Here is a 20,984-nt window from a genome sequence, read left to right on the forward strand (position 1 = left end):
TTCTTATTTATTTGAATTTGTAAAATTGCAGTCATAACTTCTATAATATCTCCCCAGAACTGCTTTGCTACCTCACAGGTCCACCACATATGATATAGTGAACCTTCATGGTTTTTACATTTCCAGCACTTATCTGACATTTTGTTATTCCCATATGCTATTTTCTTCGGCGTTAAGTACCATCTATATATCATCTTGTAAACATTTTCTTTAATATTAGTACAAGTTGATATCTTCAGTGTATTTTTCCATAAGTATTCCCATGCCTCCATTGTTATGTCTCTATTGCAGTTTATAGCCCACTTCACCATCTGGACTTTAACAGTTTCGTCTTCTGTATACCATTTTAACAAGATCTTATAAACTTTAAAAATCTTTTTCTTGCCTTCTTGTAGTATACATTCTTCCAATTCCGAGTTTTTCCATTTAAATCCCGATTTTAAACGATCCGAATCATATAAGTCTTTAATCTGCCTATATTGGAACCATCCGTAATAGGGTCCATCCGTAATAGGGTAGGATAGCCCATTCATTTTCCACGATGAATCTGTTGAAATGATCAACTGTGTTAAATGCTACAGTGATGTTCCATGGTGGAACTGCAACACAATCAGCACTGTTGTGGGGTGAGCTCTGCTTGTCCCTGCCTTCCAGACTGCTCTTGGAATCTGATGTGAATTTTTGCCCCTCTCCTTAGGGCAGGTATTTGGCTTTTTAAAACAGTTTTTCAAGCATCAGTTATGTTGCCAGATCTCCCTGGGGTTGCTGGTACTTACCATGATGAGTCTTTGTGGCTGCACTCTGTGTGCATGTGCTCCCAGACACCGTGAGATGACATCACTTTTGGAATATAGCATTTTGGACTGATCCTTAAGGAATTGGCCCTCATGAGATGCCATCACTTGTGGTATAAACGGAAGTAACATCATCACGTGGGGCACAAGAGCACACATGTGGCCATTTGCCTGGGATGCCTGCCAGTGGTGGGAGATTGGCAGGCTGCCTTCCTCCTCCTGCCAATTGCCAGCAATCAGTGGGCAGAAAGGCAAACTGCTAGGAGTTTGCCTGCCACTGCCAGGCACCTGGCAAGCCTAGATATAATGTGCTTCTGACCAGTGTGCTTCTGACCAGTTTATTGGGGGTGGCAGTGAGGGAAGGGTGTTGTCTTCATGCTTGTGATCTATGCTTACCATTTGCCTGCTTTGGGTGGACGTCCTCCTGGCAAATGGGCCCTCAAACCCACTGTTGCTTTTGGCTGGTGGGAGAAATGTGGCGGTGCAAAAATAACGTGCAATGTACTACAGTCATTTCCAGATGAGACTCCAGATGTGGAATCAGTATGCCAGGTGACACCCTGGATTTCACTCAAAACTAGTTTTGTGCAATGTCATTTCCTACCTTGCCCCACCTCCTGTACTCCCGAGGGTTCCAGGCATCCCTATTGTGAGCTTCTAGAGGCATCTGGCTGGCCACTTAGGGAAACATGATGCTAGAATTGATAAGATAGGCTTTTGGTCTGATTCAGCATGAATTCTCATATGTTCTAAAGTACATACACACACTAATGCTTTCAGGGAGATTTCCCCAATTAATTGGCATTTCTCCTTGGATATAAACATATTCTGAATTGTATAATGCACTAAAGATGTTTTGGGAGACATTTTATTATAGGCGTTCCCCCCCCCCTTTCCAAATTTCTTTGTTTCCTATTTTTAAGGGATACAGCATTAATGAATGGCTCCCTAATGTCATAAATACCATGCTATTCATTGTTCCAGCATCATTATAAGCATTTCTCTTTAGTTTGATGCTCTGGTTTTTTCCTCCTTACTGAGATCTCTTAATTTGGAGATGGAGGATTTTTCATTGATTTGCCGTATGCAGGATTCAGGAGGGTTAGCCATGTTAGTATGTTTTCAGAACAGCAAAGGCCACTTCTGAATGGCATCAGTTCTCTGAGTAACTCTTATTGCTGCTATGAATGCTGGGGCATGGTGGCAATGAAGCACCCATGCAGCATTTTCCCGTGTACACAGTCCTTGCCCCAGCCCCCCTGCAGCCACCATTTCACCAAGCCATGAAAGGCCTTTTTTGTCTTTTTTAATGGTTCTTAATGGATGCATTCCTTTCGAAACAAGCTTTTGGGCTTAATGGCCATTTGTGTCCTTTTATATGTTGCAAAGTGATCTTTGAATTGTTCTAATATAGGGAAATTTATAGATAATTTTTGATTGATGGATGTAGTGAAAGAAAATAATAATGGGATAGAAGCCAGTAATGAGAGTGCTTATGGTTTCATACATGTCTGGTTTCAGTCACTTTTTTCACTTTAAATGGTTGGCCTTTTCATTTTGCTCTCTTAAAGCAGCATCTTTGCCACCTTTAAATGATATCATCATCACAATCAAGATTAATGCAAAGTATTTTAAGGCTTTTGGAAAGCCAACAGCTCAAGGTTTTTGGAAAGCCAAGAGCTACTGCATTTTATCTGAATCCAATAAAATTTCACTACAGCTTTTATACTTAAATCTGGGGGTTCCTATGTAATTTACTCATTTTCTACCCAGTTGTCATGTTTGTTAGTTAACGTACATACCATGAAACTGTTTGGATATATGGATTGCTGCTTATCGGAGCAAGAACCACTGTATTAGTTCTCTTGATTCCCTCTGTTATTATTTCCAGTGAAATCAATGAGATTTTAAAATGCTTACCATTGACGGAATTATGACCCCTATCTTACAGCAATTGGTACTAGATTTCTGAAAGATGTTTAAATTCAGAAATATCTCCCAAGTTGTAAGGTATTTTTCTCCCATTTAATGGTGCAAACAGAACCATTTTTCCGTTCAAGAGAACGTTCCTTCCGGCAAGGCTTCTCTATAACCTCATTCCTTTTGTGTGGGACTCCCTCCTATCAAAATGGAGGTTACTCAAGAGATGTCCTTACAGACTTTATCCACTGTCCTTTGATTTTTTCATCAGAAACCATAAATCCAGAAGGGATGGAAAGAAGGTGACAAGCTTTGTAGCTTCTACAGTTTTGAAATCCCCAAAAGAAAGTACACTACAGAATGAAAAGCCTTGTCTCAGTTCTGATTGTTAAAAATGAAAGATGTATCTTCCTCATCACCCTGAAATCAATGGCAAAATTTGGATAGATTGTAATCGATCCTAAAATAGTTAATGAACTATGTCTTTTGAATAGTTTTTAAATTAGTTAACATAACATTAATCTTTGATGCAATGCAAAACAACCAGATGTTATTTTATTCAGTGAAATAAAACAACACAGGAAATTAAAGCTTTAGGAAAGATTGATGCTTCATCTATCATCAACCATGGCTGTCAGAATACAATCCTGTGGTTTTAAATGCCCCTTTTCTGAGGAGAAATATTTACATGGGAAACTAATGAAGACCTTTAGTTCAGTTGTTTTACACAGGCTTAATGAATCTACTACCAAAATTTTGAGAAGTAAGCACTTTCATGCAAACCAAAGGTTAACAAAATACAATTCAAAAATAGAACTGAACCATCTAGTCTCACAAAAAAGAAGCTCCTCAAAAGGACAGGAAGAGATGGACCCAACATAACAAACATTCCAATGTGCTTGTTTTCATATGTATCAAATTAATGTTTGGAAAACAAATTAGTTCCGTTAAGGCTATATTTGCACGCTCTGATTAAAAAACAGTCCATTATGTATAGTAAATAGTATGTGTTTTCTCTTTCACTCTTAAATTTTCTAATAACTGATACAACTTTGTGGCTCCCTTCACCTTTCCCCCCTTCCCAGTTTAAAGAAACTGTTTTATCTAATTGCACATATTTTTTTTACAATCCGGAAGATTTCATTCCAAGTCTAGTAAACTATGAAAGGCATTCCCATTTTTCTGGGAAAGTAAATAAGGTATTTGAGCATACATGGGGGGGTCTTAATCCTAACAGATGTTTTCATGGAACTTCTGCAATAATGTAAACAGACCTGGCTACTAATGCTGGTTACATGACAAGGCAGGGCTCCAGCCAAATCCCAGAGCAGCACTGCCAACTTGACTGGTTAGTCAAATTCCATAGGCCCCTTTTGGATTATGCCCTCTCCTTTATGGCAGAAATTAATTTGAGATCTTGCATTTTAAAAAACTGATACCAGAAAAAGAATGACAGGCATAAAGAGCTAGAATACTGAACTTGCTAAGTATCTTGGGGTCATTATGACTCAGGAATATAGCATCTGCTTCGCATGCTGAAGGCCCTGGGTTTATCTCCAGATAAAAAGAACAGATATTAGGCAATGTGAAGAACATCCACCTGAAACCCCTGAAGAGCTGCAGCCAGTCTGAGTAAACAATACTGACCTTGATAGACTAGTGGTTTAATTCAGTATAAGGCAATTTCATGTGCTCATGTGTGGATCTGCTCTTGTAACAAATTCCCGTCTTCACCCCTGCCTCCCTGCTGAACTGACATAGAAACTTCCAAACTGAAATGATTCCAGAAGCAACCAGGAAAAGCAGATGTGCAGGGTGCTGAGTACACTTGTCACAAGAACCAGCCAAAGCCACTTTCTCATCAGTTGATTGGTTGGCCTTTGTGGCATTAATACATTTTTAATGAACTAAAATATTCATATATCGCTTTTCTAACAAGAATTCCAATGAGTTAGCCATCCTTTCACACAGAAATAGAGTAAAAAGTGGAGAGCCAGCATGGTATGATGGTTAGAGTGTTGGACTAGGATCTGGAAGAACAAGTTCGTATCCCCACTCTGCCATGAAAGCTTGCTGGGTAACCTTGGGCCTGTCAAACACTTTTAGTCTAAACTACCTCACGGGGTTGTTGTGAGGAGAAAATTGAGGAGAAAAAATTATGGAAGCTACCTTGGGTCCCCATTAGGGTGAGAGGTGGGGTTATAAATAAATAAAGTCAAGGACAAACAGAGTTCATCCCACAAACCCCCACATCCACTTTTGTAGGAAGTTATCTCTTCCATCAGTCCTCATGTCAGTGGATGAAACTCAATTTTTGACCATAAATAACACAAATAACTCTGCCACTGAATCTGAACATTTGTGAAGAACTCAAGATCCAAACAACATGTTTTATCATCAAGATTTTGAAGCTATAAATAAAGTTTTAGGTATATGGGCAGGCAAATTAATATCTGCATTAGAACAAAGATCTCAATTCTGTAATGCTTTTTTTGAGTGTTCAGAGTGCTTCACATACATTTGCCCTGTAATCCCTACAACCACCCTGTATGTGGGTCCTTTTAAAAATATTTGAAATGGAGGGGGCTGAAGTTCAGAGATAGTGACTTCCCAAGTTCCACCTAACAACAACAACAACGTTTGATTTATATACTGCCCTTCAGGACAACTTAATGCCCACTCAGAGTGGTTTACAAAATATGTTATTATTATCCCCACAACAATCACCCTGTGAGGTGGGTGGGGCTGAGAGAGCTCCTAGAAGCTGTGACTGACCCAAGGTCACCCAGCTGGCTTCAAGCGGAGGAGTGGGGAATCAAACCTGGTTCTCCAGATTAGAGTCCTGCCACTTTTGACCGCTACACCAAAAGTTCATGATCCACGGAAATTTTGAAGCAGAAGCTTCCCTTCCCACACTCTTAGCCCAGGATCAGATATGTATGACGTGCATAACAATTAGGCTTGCATTTGTGCTGTTCAGTTTATGTATCTATGAACATTATTTGTATCCTGCTTTCTCACACATTTTCATTCAGAGCAGCTAGCTATTTTAGCTCCAGTTTATAGTTGCTATAAGAGATTTCACTTAGAATCAGCTCAAGACTAGTTGCAGTTCCTAAACTGATCTCCATTAACTGGCCAGACTAGCCACATCCTCATCTGCTACCAAGAAGATCCATAGTTGAAGAATGGCAAGGGATGCTTTGAAAGGAGGCAGGGCACTGAAATAGCAGCAGTCTCTAATAATGAAGTGGACTGTAATCTGTGAACGCTTATGCGATGATATATCTGTTGGTCTTCAAGATGCAATCTTTTTTGTTTGCTTTTGCTGCAACAGACAAACACCATTATCCTTCATGAATTTAAAACTAAAACTGACCTTGTTCCCCCCTTTACCACTTAGGGCGATCCATCATCTTGTGCAAAATAGAGAACAACTGCCCCTGATGGAAAGCCTTGGGCTTTGGAAAACTTGGTCACAAATTCTGAAAATACTTAAAATAATTTTATTTGAACAGTGCAGCTATACACCAGGATGCACTGAGATACAGCCAAATATGTCCTGCCATCCATATAATTTAAAAAATCTACAATATTTCAGGATGCTTAGATTCGTGTGGCAGATAGGATTCAGAACCTGCTTGTTATGATTCTGCTCTGTGTTCCTAATGGTTGGAAGAAGAAACGCACGGGCCCTTTGTTTTGTCTGTTTGTTTTGTTTACCAGACAATCCTCTTCTTGAGTCATCGGTCCTGTGTCCTGTACCAAAGTGCTGATGGGAACCACAAATCTGGCTTTTCTACTGAGAAGAGCAGGATGCTGGATGAGGAGAGAAGCTGATGCATGCTTCTGATGGCACTTAGAAATGGGAACGGCTCTCACTGCTTTTTCAAGCCTCAAAGTCACTCTCAGGTATCCAGAGGGATGACTGTCATAGCCTCAAGCATACTACACAATCCACCTTCATTGTGCATGCCCCAGCTTCCTCCTTATTGAGCCTCCTACTCCTCTACACTTCTGTAGACTACAGCATCTCCACCTTTGGGAGGCTGCAACTGTCCATCTCCAGCACTCATGAGTGGCTTTGAGGCTTAGAAAGGCAATGAGGGCTGGTCTCTTTCTTTCCCTCCTCCTCCTCCTCCTCCTCTCCCAACTCAAAGACAAGGAGAAGGAAGATCAGCACGGGGGAGAGGAGAGAGACACTTGCCAGATTCAAGGGGAAACGAGAGAGGGAAGGTTTTTGTTCCCTTCAGCAAAGGAAGTTCCATATTGAGGGATGTAACATTTCCAGAAGTTATGACGCTATGGGGGAAAACTCCAACCACTCCCCTCCCCCTGAAAAAAACAGGAATTTGGGGAGAAATTGAAATATATGTCTTACCTATCAGACCTCAGCTTATTCTACTTCTTGAACCAGCATAAATTTATACTTGCACTATTTGACATATTGTTCTCTTTGCCATATTTAGATACATGCTTTACAATGCAACCCTAAACAAAGTTACATCTTCTAAGCCCATTGACTTCAGTGGACTTAGAAGGGTGTACCTCTGCTTTGGTTTGTGCCATTAGTTTTCTACAAGCAAAATTGCAAAAATATTACCCAGTACCTGAGAGAGCACTACAGACTACTTCACCTGAGCAACAGTCTCACTCTTGTCACAATGGATAAGCAGCATATTTGGTTATCAGGTTAAATTTTAGAACATTAAAATACTGAACTCTTTAATAATATACTATCATTCTATTATATAAAAGGCAAGCCGTATTGGTGATCACTCACCTTTTATCCTGGTGCACCTCCAGAGGGTGCTGCCACGGCGGGAAGGGCAGATGAGGTGGCCCATCCCTTTGGAGGGCGCTCTGTTTTCTAGAGCCCATTTTTTTAAAAACGGGCCTGGTTGCTAGTCATACACAATAGGATATTAGTTGTGGACAAAATTAATCACATTTAAACAATGAACATATCTTTGAAAATATGCTGTGTATGACTCCAGTAAATACTGGGGTTGCTATTTAACATTACAGATTGTCTTACATAAAAATACTAGACATTTTGAGTGAGTAAAACCTTGTTTTAGGAAGCATTTCACTCATTCTGAAAGAGAAAATACTTCATAGGATCTTTTTCAGTGCTCCTCAACATTTCCAGATTTTCCATTAGAGAAACTGAAAAGAAGTCCTAGGGGAAAATATTTCCCAAGGGCTTCTATTCCCCCTCCCACCCCAGGCCTTCACATCTTTCCATATCCCATGCCCATCCTGTCCCCCTGCCCCCAAGTGAAAGTGGAATGGCCTGCTGCAAGTGTTGTTGTGGGGCTACAGAAAAAGAATACTGTTCAAGCAGATGTATTCAGAACTAAGTTCAGTGAGGCTTCCAGCCTAAAGAATATGGGTGGCAGCATCCAAGAACAAGTGAGCAAAAAAGGCAAATTATAGATTTTTAAAAATATTCAAATTGTCTTTTGTTTAATCTTCTTTGCTTTATCCCTCCTCCCTTTTTTCCTTTCTCTAGCTTCTTAGGGCTCAGTGACACACTTAGGTCCTCTCCCCTTTCAAACATATATCCTCTAAAATAGCTTTATTTATTTAAAATCTGCCTGAGATGACATTGGTATGATTGATTTTGTGTGTATACATGGGGTTTGGCAGGAGAAGTGTATTGCTGAATTCCATCCAGGGCCAATAATCACTTTAAGCCTTAAAACTGACCTAACTTTAGACCGGAATCTAACTACCAGTACATGCATACAAGAGAGATTCAGATATTCAACTTCATGCTTCAATCTCATTTCTCCCGTCATAGGCGTGACTTTTGCTCCAATCCAGAGAGATCTTTCACTTTGAAATCTGGCAGCACTACAGGAAACAGAATCCAAAGCATCACCCAGAGAACAGCGATAATAGAGGGGAAGAATAAGGTATTGTCATTTTGGAGAGAAAGTACATGGGATTGCTACTAATGCTGGATAAGCCAGTGGTGTTGTGGTTAAGAGTGGCAGAACTCTAATCTGGAGAACTGGGTTTGATTCCCCACTCCTCCAGTTGAAGCCAGCTGGGTCAGTCACAGCTCTCTTAGAGCTCTCTCAGCCCCACTCACCTTACAGGGTGATTATTGTGGGGATAATAATTATACACTTTGAAAACCACTCTGAGTGGGCGTTAAGTTGTCCTGAAGGGCAGTATATAAATCGAATGTTGTTGTTGTTATTTTATTTTATTTGTAGTCTGTTCTCCCCGCATGCGGGCTCAGAGCAGGTTCACGGCACATAGATATAAATACAAGAAAACAGTAAACAATAATCATACAAATATCACTAAAACACATGAAGGCAGCCCACCTTGCACCCTACATCAATATCCTTATGATCCACAGGGTGTAGCAAACTTAAATAAATAAATGAATAAATTTGTTGTTGTTGTTGTTATAAAACTGGTGACCATTTGTCAAACAATGATGCTGAAAAGTACTTCCAAACTCCTCGTTAACAAAAGAACATAAGAAGAGCCTTGCCAGATCAGACCAGTGGTCCATCTAGTCCAGTATCCTGTTTCACACAGTGCCAACCAGTTACTCTGGAAGGCATAGAGGCTGAGGCCTTCCCCTGATATTGCATCCTGGCACTGGTATTAAGAGATGTCGTGCCTTTGAATGTGGAGGTTCCCTTTAGTTACCATGGCTAGCAGCCATTGACAGATCTATTCTCTATGACTCTGTCTAATCCCCTTTTAAATCCATATATGTCTGTGTCCATCACTACATCATCTGGCAGTGAATTCCACATTTTACTCACTTATGAGTAAAAAAGTTGAGCAAACTGCCCTGAGATTTAGATTATACTGAGAAATAGTGCCATGTACAATGGCATTCAGTGAGTTTCAAATACTGAGCAGAAATTTGGAGCAGATTGGCTTTGTAAGGTACAGCTTCTCCAGTGAGTCACTGTAGTTAATCTGCCTCAACTAGTATTAAATGGGCTGTTAACAATTAGCAATAGAAATCTCTTTGGAGTCCCAAGTTCTCATTTTGATACTGTCTGGGAATGGACAAGATAAAAAGTGAAGCATCAGACTGGATAAAGTACTGAGTGAAATGAAACCCCATAAATTCTGAAAGCCTCTCCCAGCTAATTTGAATGCCAAACACTCCATTTGATGCCATTGTGTAATTTCCTTGCAAACATTATCCACATATCTGGTCTTTAAGTGAGCTTGCTAAGGTGATGTGGTGCTAGTTTCTTGGACTCCATCCCATGTCTGTTTGTGTGGTCCACAGTTTGAAAAAAGGTTGTTGGAAATTTGGAGAGGGTTCAAACACAAGCCACAGGGATGTTTGAAGTCTTGATAAGATTGTCTCACAAAAAAGAAGATTGGGAATTTGATTTGAACACAGCCTGAAATTTCCTCCGGGTTAAGGAAATAATGCTGGAGAACACTTCATGGTTTCATATGGAGTCCTAGTAGAATGCAAGTAGTCCAAGAAGAGGAAGCACTGTTTACTTACCATTCCTTTTTGTGTAGCTTGGGAGTGCTTGATGCTGACTTCAATGTTCAGAGCAAAAATTTCTCAAAAACATCTGGTTGGTCACTGTAGAAAGTGGAATGCTGAACTACATGGGCACCAAGGTCATACTTTGCCCAGGGTGCCAGAAAACGTTGGGCCAACCTTGGATGAGTCACTGTGTCAAGCACATTTGGACTTGTGGGTCACCACCATATCTAAAATGTTGGGAACCACTGCACTAGCAACCTCTAATCAGCAGCAGACAGGAAGATAACAGCATCTATATGCCCACCTGCTATAAACCCTACTATTTACACCATCTCTTCAGAAATGATTAGTAAAGAAAAAAGTAACTTTTTTATGGGTCTAAAACCACAGAAAGGGCTGCTGAGAACACTCACACCACCAGTGAACTACCACACCGCTGTTCTCAGTGCTAACTGATTTGATTTATTCAATTTCTAGCCTGGCCTCCCTGCAAGCAGGCTCAGGGCGGGTCACAACATTATAATCAAATATAGTACATAAACATATAAAAACAAGACAATAAATATAGAATAACACACATTATTCTTCTCTCATTTTTATTTATTTATGTTACTTATAAGTCCTACTTTCTCACTGAGACTTGAGGCAGATTATCCAGTGTGAGTCAGTACAGTCAGTTTCAAGGGCATTTCAATAAACAATGTAATAGGGTATATAAATGCAAATTTGCAAAGGTTTGAAACCAGCAGAAATCCAAGGCAGAGTTGAAATGCTGAAAAAGAGCATAAACAATTCTAAGACTGGTATATTAAACAACATAGAACTACCCAGTAGGATCATATTTAAAGTAACAGTACATAGTAGCACACAAAGTCTATGGTCCCTGTCTCTTTACAAATGCATCTTTTTAAGACTACTTCCTTACAGTACAGCCCTTTTATCTGAGTAAAAAGCCCTCTTGAATAATTCAGTTTTGCTTCAGTTGCAGAAGGCCAGGAGAGTGGCAGCTTTCCTGACCTCTTCAGGTAGGCTGTTCCATAAGGTGGGAGCCACCACAGAGAATGCACGTGTATAGGCAGCTGTTGATTTTGCCCATGTGCAATGTGGTACCTTCAGAAGGCCCAGTTCAGATGAACAAAGGTGATGTGGTGGAACATAGGGAGCAAGTGGCCCCATAGATATGCTGGACCAAGGCTGTGAAGAACTTTGATAGCCAATACCTTGAATTTTGTCAGGTAACTAACTGATAGACAACCGAGTGACTGCAGAGTGGGAGTAATATTCATATTCCTCCTAGTTACTGATAATAATTGAACTGCAGCATTCTGCACTAACTGTAGTCTTTGAGTTAACTTAGAGGGGAGACCTATGTACAGTGCATTACAGTAGTCGATGTTACTATGACATAGATCCAGGTGGCCAGATCAGCTGTGTCAAGGAAGGGGGTCATCTTCCAGACTAGATTGAGGTTGTAGAAAGCATTTTCCCCACTGCCTTAACTTGCTTTTCTATTAGTAGCACTGGAACCAGTATAACACGCAGGCTCTTAACTGAATCTACAAGGGCCAATCGAACTCCATTGAAAGTCCAAGAATGGCCAATTTTTTCCCTAGAAGTCATGCCTGACTTTGTTTCTGTACAGAACTTCAGTGCATATGTATGGGATGAAGCTCTTTTGAAAAACATCAGAAAAAGAGGAAGTTTAACAGCTTTATTTCTTAGTTCTGAACAACAATCAGGGGGTGCAGGAAACAATGACAAGAGCCTCTCAACCTTTACTGAGTTGAGCTTAGTGAAATGGTTGGATCCAGGTGTCTGAGGAGTAAGATGAAATTAATAGGTTGGAAAAACAAGTTGAGGTCCATTCCAAAAAGCAGTCCAAGCAGATAAAGAAAATATGACAAGAAAGTGAAGCATTAACAGGTAGGGGCAAAGGTCCGTGGACTGCAAGTAGTATGCGCTTTGTTGCCTAGACAAAGCCTGCTGGCATTTGCATATAAGAGAACAGAAAACATTCTCCTTTCAACAAAAGACAGGAAGAAACTGGCCCCAATTTAAAAACCTAAGAAAACTGAAAAGTGCAGGTAAACAATCTTGTCAAATTCCTCACCTTGAAAATACTTTTGTGTTCTCTACTTGGTTTATTTAATATCACAGTTTTGCCCAAAGCTTTTTATTTCCAGAAAACAATTTGAGCTCTTTTGGGGTTGTATTCACAACTGAGAACTGTTAGTAGAAGCATAGACCTAGGTTTGCCCACCTCCAGGTGGAGCCTGGAGATCCCCTAGAATTACAGCAGATCTCCAGATGACAAAGATTAATTTGCCTGGAGAAAGTGACTGTTTTGGAGGGCGGGCTTTATGGCATTATATCATGCTGAGCTCACTTCTTTCCCCAGCCCCAGCTCTCCCCAAGCTCTATCTCCCCAAAATCTCCAACCTGGAATTGGCAACCCTACACACACCCTTTGAAGACCTGAGAGAGAAAGAGTCTCTCCTTAAGTAAGAATATTTATAAATCAGATTAAATGATAAAGGGTTGTGCAAACTATCAGTCCTTGTCAGAGGACCCAGAGATACTGACTATTGGGACAGTGGGACTATTTAGAATTGTTGGGACTTACTTTGCTCCCAGTTACTAAGTATATCTTTTCACTGTCTCCCAAAGAAGTGAGCATTCTGTGGAACAAACTAGAGTTGCACTCAGACTTAGCATTCAGTAGGGGCCAAATTTGCTTCCCCAGCCCCACTCCTGACACTGATGCTGGTGGTGTCAGCATCTAAGGGCCATTTAGAGCCAAGCCACAAGTGACGCCTGACACAGGTTGGACACTCGTCAGCTTCCCTCAAGTTTTGATGGGAAATGTAGGCATCCTGGTTTTACAGCTTGGCTCTCCATTACAGCTGCAAGACCAGGATGCCTACATTTCCCATCAAAACTTGAGGGAAGCTGACAAGTGTCCAACCTGTGTAAGGCGTCACTTGTGGCTTGGTTCTTGGTTTCCCATATTTTGGTTTCTCAGTGCTCAACTGCATACAAAAATGCTTCCTCTAGAGCTTAGGAGGGAGCACCATATGAGAAATGTATCATGATGAAGCTATGGAAATTAAAGAATTGAATTCTGTATAATAAGTGTGAGTAGCAGAACAGAGTGCCTTGAGACTGAGTAGCCATTCATACATTTGTTGTATGCCCTAATATTGTATATCCTAGTGGGATATTTCTCACTGTTGTTTCAAGAATTCTGGTTCTGTACATGGGTTGGAAAGAAATGGGTGTCACAGTCCCAGTTTGAGTTGGAGCCCCAGTGGCCATTATTTACTGTTTTAAAATGCAGATCTGTTCATGGGTCTCCTGAGTTCATGGGCAGTTTGACCCTTAGATTGTAGCTCTAACATGGGAAACATTTACAAAGGCAATAATTATTAGCTGCTTCTTTCATGCATGATCTGACGGATTCTACTGAAAAATGTTGCTTTCATAGTTCTGGAATTTCCCCTAGCATTTAAAATACCTTGGCAGTGGAAAGGGTGTGTACTAGTCTGTGTATGATTATAGCAGTTTTCCATTGATCAGAGCTGACTGCGAGGTTATTTAGGCAGCAATCTGAAGCTGATACGCTTAGGAGTAAGTCTTGTTATATTCAATGACCCTTATTCTCAGGAGTGCTACCTTAGCTGGTTTGTGTCTTCAAATGCAGCACTGAGACTTAAACAAATGAAAACCCTTTGACACCCTATGTGTGTGTAAAGTGCTGCTAAACCTTAAAGACCAACAATTATATTGTTGCATTATATTGTTCAGTGCAATCCTAAACAAGATTACACTCTTCTAAAACCATTGACTTCAATCGAAGGGTGTAAGTCTGTTAAGAACGGCACTGTTCGTTAGCCAGAGCTACTACATCAAATGTGTAAAGGACTAAACTACAATTCTATGGATCCTTACTTGGGAGTAAGCTCCATTGAACAGTTATGTGCGGTGTGAGCCTAAGTAGGTTAACTCAGAAGTAAATCCCATTTGGTTCCATGGGACTTTCCCTAGAAAGTATGTTTAGGATTATAGACTCAGTTTCAAGAAAACATTTATTTGCTTATTTATATCTGCTTTTTTCCCAATGGGTATCCACAGCAGTTTACAATATTTTGCCTTTCTCCATTTTATCCTCACCACAACACTGTGAGGTACTTTATGCTGAGATAGAGTGACTGGCTCAAGGTCACTCAGCAAGCTTCTATGGCAGAGTGAGGATTTGAACCTGGGTCTGACACTCTAACCACTGTACCATGCTAGTACATAGAATCAGACTGTAACTGGAGCACCTTCATACCAAAAACTAAGAAATGCCTTTGAGATTCTGTATTGTCATTCGGCATCTGAAATCGCTCTCCAAGATATAAGGACAGATGGACTCATATTCTAGCTGTATCTGAAGAACTGAGATGTGCCTCATAAAAGATCATACTCTACCACATATTTTGTTAGTCTTATAGGTGCGAGCCTAAGACTGAACACTTGCTCTTTCCTGTGACATAAGTTAGGCTGAGAACATGTAACCGGCCAAAGGTCACCCAGTGAGTTTCCATGGCAGAATGGTAATTTGAACCTGGATCTCACAGATCCTAGCTTGAAACTCTAACCACTACACCACACTAGCTTGAGGGGGGTGGGTTCTGTTGAACAGTAGCAACCAGCCAATCCTTGATGAGTCAGGCAAATCATATGATATCAAGTCACCAGGTGCTTGCTGCCAGAACTGGCCCCAGTGAGTCCTCCCTCAAAGATCATAACAACCCCTGGAAAGGACTATACTCCCTCCCATGCCTTTTACTGACAGAACTAAGACTTGAAGGCTGGCAATATTGTGTGTTTGCCTAGCCACAGCCAGTGAGGTTATTTGTTTCTTAAAGCTACAGGTGCTACTTCTATTATTTTGAGGAGTTTTAATCCCCCTCCTCTGTGTGTGTGTTAGATTTCAGATTTTTCTGGAAACCTGGGCTTGTCTCAGTTTTTGTAGAAAGATCTACCTTGTCTGTTCATAGCTTTAGTCTCTGGATTTAAATATTCACAGATGAGGCGACATTGAATATATGGATTTACTGATTATTCTAGAATGTAGTAGTATTTTGAGTCTTCTGTTTGTTGGAAATAAAATCCTATCATGACATAATTTGTTTATTTTATTTTTTATTTATTTTATTAAAGCATTTATACCCTGTCTTTCCATGCGGTTTGAGGCAGCTTATCATTAGCCTTACAGCTATTGATTTAGTTATTTAGAATATTTCTGTGCCACTTCTTCAGTGTCCTGCTGGAGGCAGCTCAAGGCAGCTCACAATTTGTGTACAACGTAGTTTGGAGATGACAGAAGTATGGTGACTGAAATGGCAAACCAATTTCTCTCAGGCCATCAATAAATAATCATTAGAAAAACTGGCCACTGATAGAACCATCACTTAGAGTACCATGATGTATTTTAAGGCATGGATGAGTAGGATAAATATGCCCAGATAAAGTACATAAAAGTATATTAATTAAAAAGTATATTTATATTAAAAACTGTAGGTTCATCTATGATTAAAGGTTCATCTATTAATTAAACTGTAGGTTCATCTGTTAATTAAAAGTATATTTATATTAAAAACTGTAGGTTCATCTATGAAAAAATCAAAAAACAACAGTAGTGTAATTCCTTTTAATAGGACCAAGCAAAATATCCCAATGAGTACAAACTTCCAAGTTCCAGGCTGGATTCTAACAACCTATTGCCAAATTTTATCCAGATGATTGATTCAAAGTGTGGCCAGATCTCATTTTAGCCTTTGAGGGCTACAGAGGTGGACTATTTAGGGAGGTTTCTTTCTTGGGTACTCAAGAACATGTGGTTATTCCAAGGATCTCTTGTATGTCTGAAGAGATCACTGATTTGGAATACTGGCTATATTATAAACACTGGACATAAGTACTTGGCAGGTATGCCTTTTGTGCTAAAAAATAATTGAACAAAAAGGTGGCCAGCTTTTATTGACAAGGGATTTGATCAAAAAGAGTCATTCTATTGGAACAATAACACTTTGTTAGCTGAGAAGGGAAGCTGATTTCCATCCATTCTACCTCCCATTAAAGACTGTGCTCTCCATACAGCCACTGTGCTTTCCATACTGTTCTTGGGTGTCTCTTAATCCCATGAGGAGAGTTTCACAGGGCCCAGTAGGAGTGTGGAAATGGGGAAATCCTTCCCAGCCAGCTTTGTTTCACTAGCAGTAGTGCAGATCTAGTCCAGGGTTGCCATAGTTATAGTATCCTATAAGAAAAAGTAGCGCGTGTTCTTAAAATGTACTGGTGTGACTGTTTCCATTTTCCACAAATGACAATTGTACTGAGGTCCCAGATCAAATAACCATCCCTTGCAACTGAATCCAGTATGTTAAAGCCAAGATACAAAACGGTTGTTTCTGGGAAAAGCTGAGAATGCAATGGTAACTTGCCTCGGCTGCTTCCTCATTCAACATATGAACCTGTTGCCATAATTTCCAATGTTATTCTTTCCAATTCCTTTGAGTGACTGAGAGGCAGCTTGTGGGATACGGCTCACTGTGCCACACCTCATTTATTGTAACCTGTTATCCATACATCAGACATACAAGATAAAGCAATCTTTAAACCTCATACAAAGAGTTAGAATGTAACCATGCTGATAATATAAATGTCTATTGGGAAAGCTGCTTTTCTGTTATTTTACTATTAATTCCATGGTTTTACATGATGACAACTCCTAGTTGCTGTACTGCCTTTCACCAAGTGAACGGAACAAAAGAATCATATCAGTGTCAGGATTCAAAACGATCATTTAAAAACAGTTCAGTGAATCCTATGAGAACTAAAATGATTCTTTTTTTCACAGACTGCTAGCATTTTGATTGTGGCTGAATCCAAGGCCTCTGGAATCTACACCTGCATTGCTTCCAATAAATTAGGAACTGATGAAAGAAGCATTCGTTATTTTGTAACAGGTAAAATACAATTCATGCTATATCAGATCATAAAAACTTTTTTTCATTCTTCTTCCAGCAATGGTTGTAGTGGATGCAAGTGCCTTCCTTTTTAGAGAGCAAACAGATTAACTCATAGAGTATACCAGAAATATGATAGCCCACATGCTACTGCTCATCACTGGTTGCAATCACACATGAGATATTCTCATGCCCCTTTATTGACTGAGCTGCTGTAATGTCACAGAATGTTTACAAACATTCCATCTGAGCCAGTTGTGTTGCCAGTGCAGTTGTAGCCATTTCAAAGTGCTGGTGTCACATAGCAGAGTGCTGAACTAGGACCTGAGACAACCAGGTTTGATTCCTCACCCTGCCATGGAAGTTCACCAAGTGACCTTGGGTCTGTCACAATCTCTTGGCCAAACCTACCTCACAAGGTTGTTAGAGTATAAGGTGGAGGAGAGAGAATGATGTGAAAAACTGCTTTGGGTCTCAATTCAGGAGAAAAGTGGAATAAAATAAAATAAAGTTCAGGAAACAGAAGCAAGCCCTTAAATTCATTTGTCCCTTCTCTGCACACAAAACATTTGTTTTGAGATTTACCAAATGCTTGTTATCCAAGAAGCCAAAAGCATGTTGAACTTTTCTCACGTGGTTGCCATGATAGACTATAGTCAGTTTGTGCTTGTATGAATCCATTTCTATAATTCTATATGAATCCATTTCTATAATCAAGTAACCTTTTCTCTTTCTATGCAAATGAGAAACTAAATATCCCAATTCTTTGCTCTTCACTGAAAGGGGGGGAACCTTTTTAAACGAATGCCAGCCCAGTACAAAATGCTGATGGCTGTGAACAAATGACCAGGATGTTAAGAAGGATTTCCTTTTAGTGTATTCAAAATAGATACTTCAGAGATAGACTGATTACTTGAGGTTTGTTAGTTCTTGAACAGCTTTCAAAACTATTTTTCATTTAATGGCTCATTTAAACAAAGAATGGCAGTGGAACAGGAACATGTCTGGGACAAGAAGAAACTGCTTTGTAGGGGGTCTGTGGATGGGTAGGAAATGTCCTGGAATTTGTATAAAATCACACTTTAAGCTTCCTTATACTGAATCAGACCATCCATCCATCAAGGTCAGTATTGTCTAGTCAAACTAGCAGTGGCTCCCTAGGGTCTCAGGCTGACATCTTTCATAACACTTGCTGCCTGGTCCTTTTAACTAGATATGCCGGGGATTGAACCTGGGACCTTACTCATGCAAAGCAGAGACTTTCCCACTGACCCACAGCCCATCCCCTTGACTAACCACTAAGGCATGTTTCTTAGAAGATGTGCTGGACCCACAATGCATTAGGGAAGGACACTTCCAGTTGAGCCATTTAGTCTGCTTTTTGCCCATACAGATATGTTAGTAGGGGTGGAAAGACCAAGAAAATCAGAGCTTTTTGAGGCAGCATCAGGTACTTTACAAAGTAGTTTCTTGGATCAAGCTTGTGGGTCCTGGTGAATGGACTTGCTGGGCCCCCAAGACCCATAGTTAATTGTGTCAGTAGCCAAAGGCTACTGGTTGGCTGCTCTGGGTGTTTTAAATCCATTTGAAAGATTGTAAGGAATGCATGAGAGATGGCTGACCAGGAAGACTACTTTGTTGTTATTATTAGCCAATAAATGCAACACTGAATATTTTAAGGGAAAGCAGACAAGTGGAGTCTGGACAGGTTTTGGTCCTGGTACTGATCTTTTGGTTGTATCTGGTCTTAGATATCTGTCTCCATTCCGTGCATTTCTGATTTCTTACCAGATGGTATGTCAGTCATATTAAGGGCTATCTGTGTATACTAGCAGCAGTCTTCAGCAGTCAATCTCACTAAAAAAAACGTCTGAATCATTCATTACTTGGCAGGAAGTATACCTTTATTAAACACTGATAAGACCCATATCCACAAGTTACAATGAATACATGTACAATCTGTGTACAGTGTGCAATTGGTTATTCTTTGAAAGTGTGTTGAATAATTCTCATGTTACAGTCAACATGTACAGCTCAATGTGTTATATACACTCTACATTTATCCAGGTACTGGTCCCTGATTTCATTCATAAACTCTCTGGTTTCATTCATTCACTTTCAGACTAACCAACTTCACAGAGTTGTTATGAGGATAAAATGGAGGAGAGAACAATGGAAGCTGCTATGGGTCCCCACTGGGGAGAAAAGGCATGGTGTAAATGAAATAAATAAAAATAAATAAAAATGTTCCTTGATGGGCTTCAGTTAGGGATGCAACCATTTGGACAGGACTAATCACATGGCTCTTTCCTGTAGATCTGCACCGGTGATGATTCCGTGGAGAAGACCAATGTGTTTGGGGGGAAAGATGGCAGATGGGAGGAAAGTTCACTGCTCCCTGCCTTCTTGTTCCTTTGACACTTCAGACCTTTTCCACCCTGCTTTTGACACAATGGGGTCTGGCCCTTCTTTGTGCATGTGGGCTGTCACCACTGCAAGTAGTCTGCTCTTTTGTAAAGTGCAGTGCCAGCATGGTGTAGTGGTTAGAGCATCAGACTAGGATCTGGGAGAGCCAAGTTTGAATCCTCAGTCTACCATGGAAGCTTGCCAGGTGACCTTGGGCCAGTCACACACTCTCAGCCTAACCTACCTCATAGGGTTGTTGTGGGGATAAAATAGAGGACAGGAGAATTATGAAAGCCACCTTGGGTCCTCATTGGGGAGAAAAGTGGGCTATACATTAAATAAATAAGTAATAAAGAGCCCTGTGGCACCTTTAAGGGGAGGGAAGGCAGCATGGTATAGCTCAATTTCATCAGATCTTGGAAGCTAAGCACGTTTAGTACTTGGATGAGAAGGCAGAAGGCGGCAATGGCAAACCATACCTCCTTTTCACTGAACTTGAAAGCCTCTTGCTGGGGTTGGCATTTATCAGTTGTCACTTGACAGCATATATGTATGTAGCATTTTTAAGATTACCAAATTTATTTGACTGTGACCACCTTACACACTGCCACCCACCATTTTATTTATTTATTTATTTATTTATTTATTTATTTATTTATTTATTTATTTATTTATTTATTTATTTATTAGATGTTTATGCCGCCTCTCCTTCCAACGAGGCCAGAAATGGTTTACAACATAAACCTCCCTGTACAGGTTTGGGGTTTCATAGTCAGTTAAGGGCAGTCACAACTGAGTCGTGACCTGTCAAATTTCTACTTTTCAGGCAGAGAGTCCTGATCCAAATCCATATCAGGTCATCTCTCTCCTTTTCCAAGGGGATCCACTAGACAAGCAGCAATTTCCCTATATTTACTTCCCCTCACCCAGCTGCTTACTTTCCCTAATGCACTGCCACCGCCTGTTTAAACTAGTCCCATTTGCTATGACCGGAGTGTTTGGATTTTGTGTGTGCAATTTATTTTCCCTCAGCCAACAACTTCATGCCAGCCAGGATTAAAACAGAAAGAAGAATAACTTTTATTTACAACATAGGACACTGGAGTGAATGATTTAAAAACTTTTATTTACAACATTGGACACTGGAGTGAATGATTTTTAAAAAGTTGTTATTAAACAGGGAAACATTTCTATGTAACAGAACAGATTAACAGCCAGCTATCTCTCTGCTGCTTTTCTTAAGTAACTTCTAAGCCTTCTCTCTCCAGTAACTGCCTTCCAATAGACTCCAACTGTCACTGACCAAGCATTCCGCCAACTCTCTTTGGCTGTTTTTGAGGAGTGGTGAAACTGGAACGA

The 20,984-nt window shown here is 40.2% G+C and overlaps 1 protein-coding gene across 1 annotated transcript in view; it reads left to right on the forward strand.

Annotated features, from left to right (window-relative positions):
* FLT1 (fms related receptor tyrosine kinase 1) overlaps positions 1–20,984 on the forward strand; it is a 151,702-nt gene that overhangs the window by 63,471 nt on the left and 67,247 nt on the right. The window contains exons 11-12 of the mRNA XM_054973761.1: positions 8,521–8,635; positions 17,111–17,219. Coding sequence (XP_054829736.1) covers positions 8,521–8,635; positions 17,111–17,219 — 224 coding nt within the window. The remainder of the gene's footprint in view (positions 1–8,520; positions 8,636–17,110; positions 17,220–20,984) is intronic.

The sequence above is a fragment of the Eublepharis macularius genome, chromosome 3 (genome assembly GCF_028583425.1).
Source record: "Eublepharis macularius isolate TG4126 chromosome 3, MPM_Emac_v1.0, whole genome shotgun sequence".
NCBI lineage: Eukaryota > Metazoa > Chordata > Lepidosauria > Squamata > Eublepharidae > Eublepharis > Eublepharis macularius.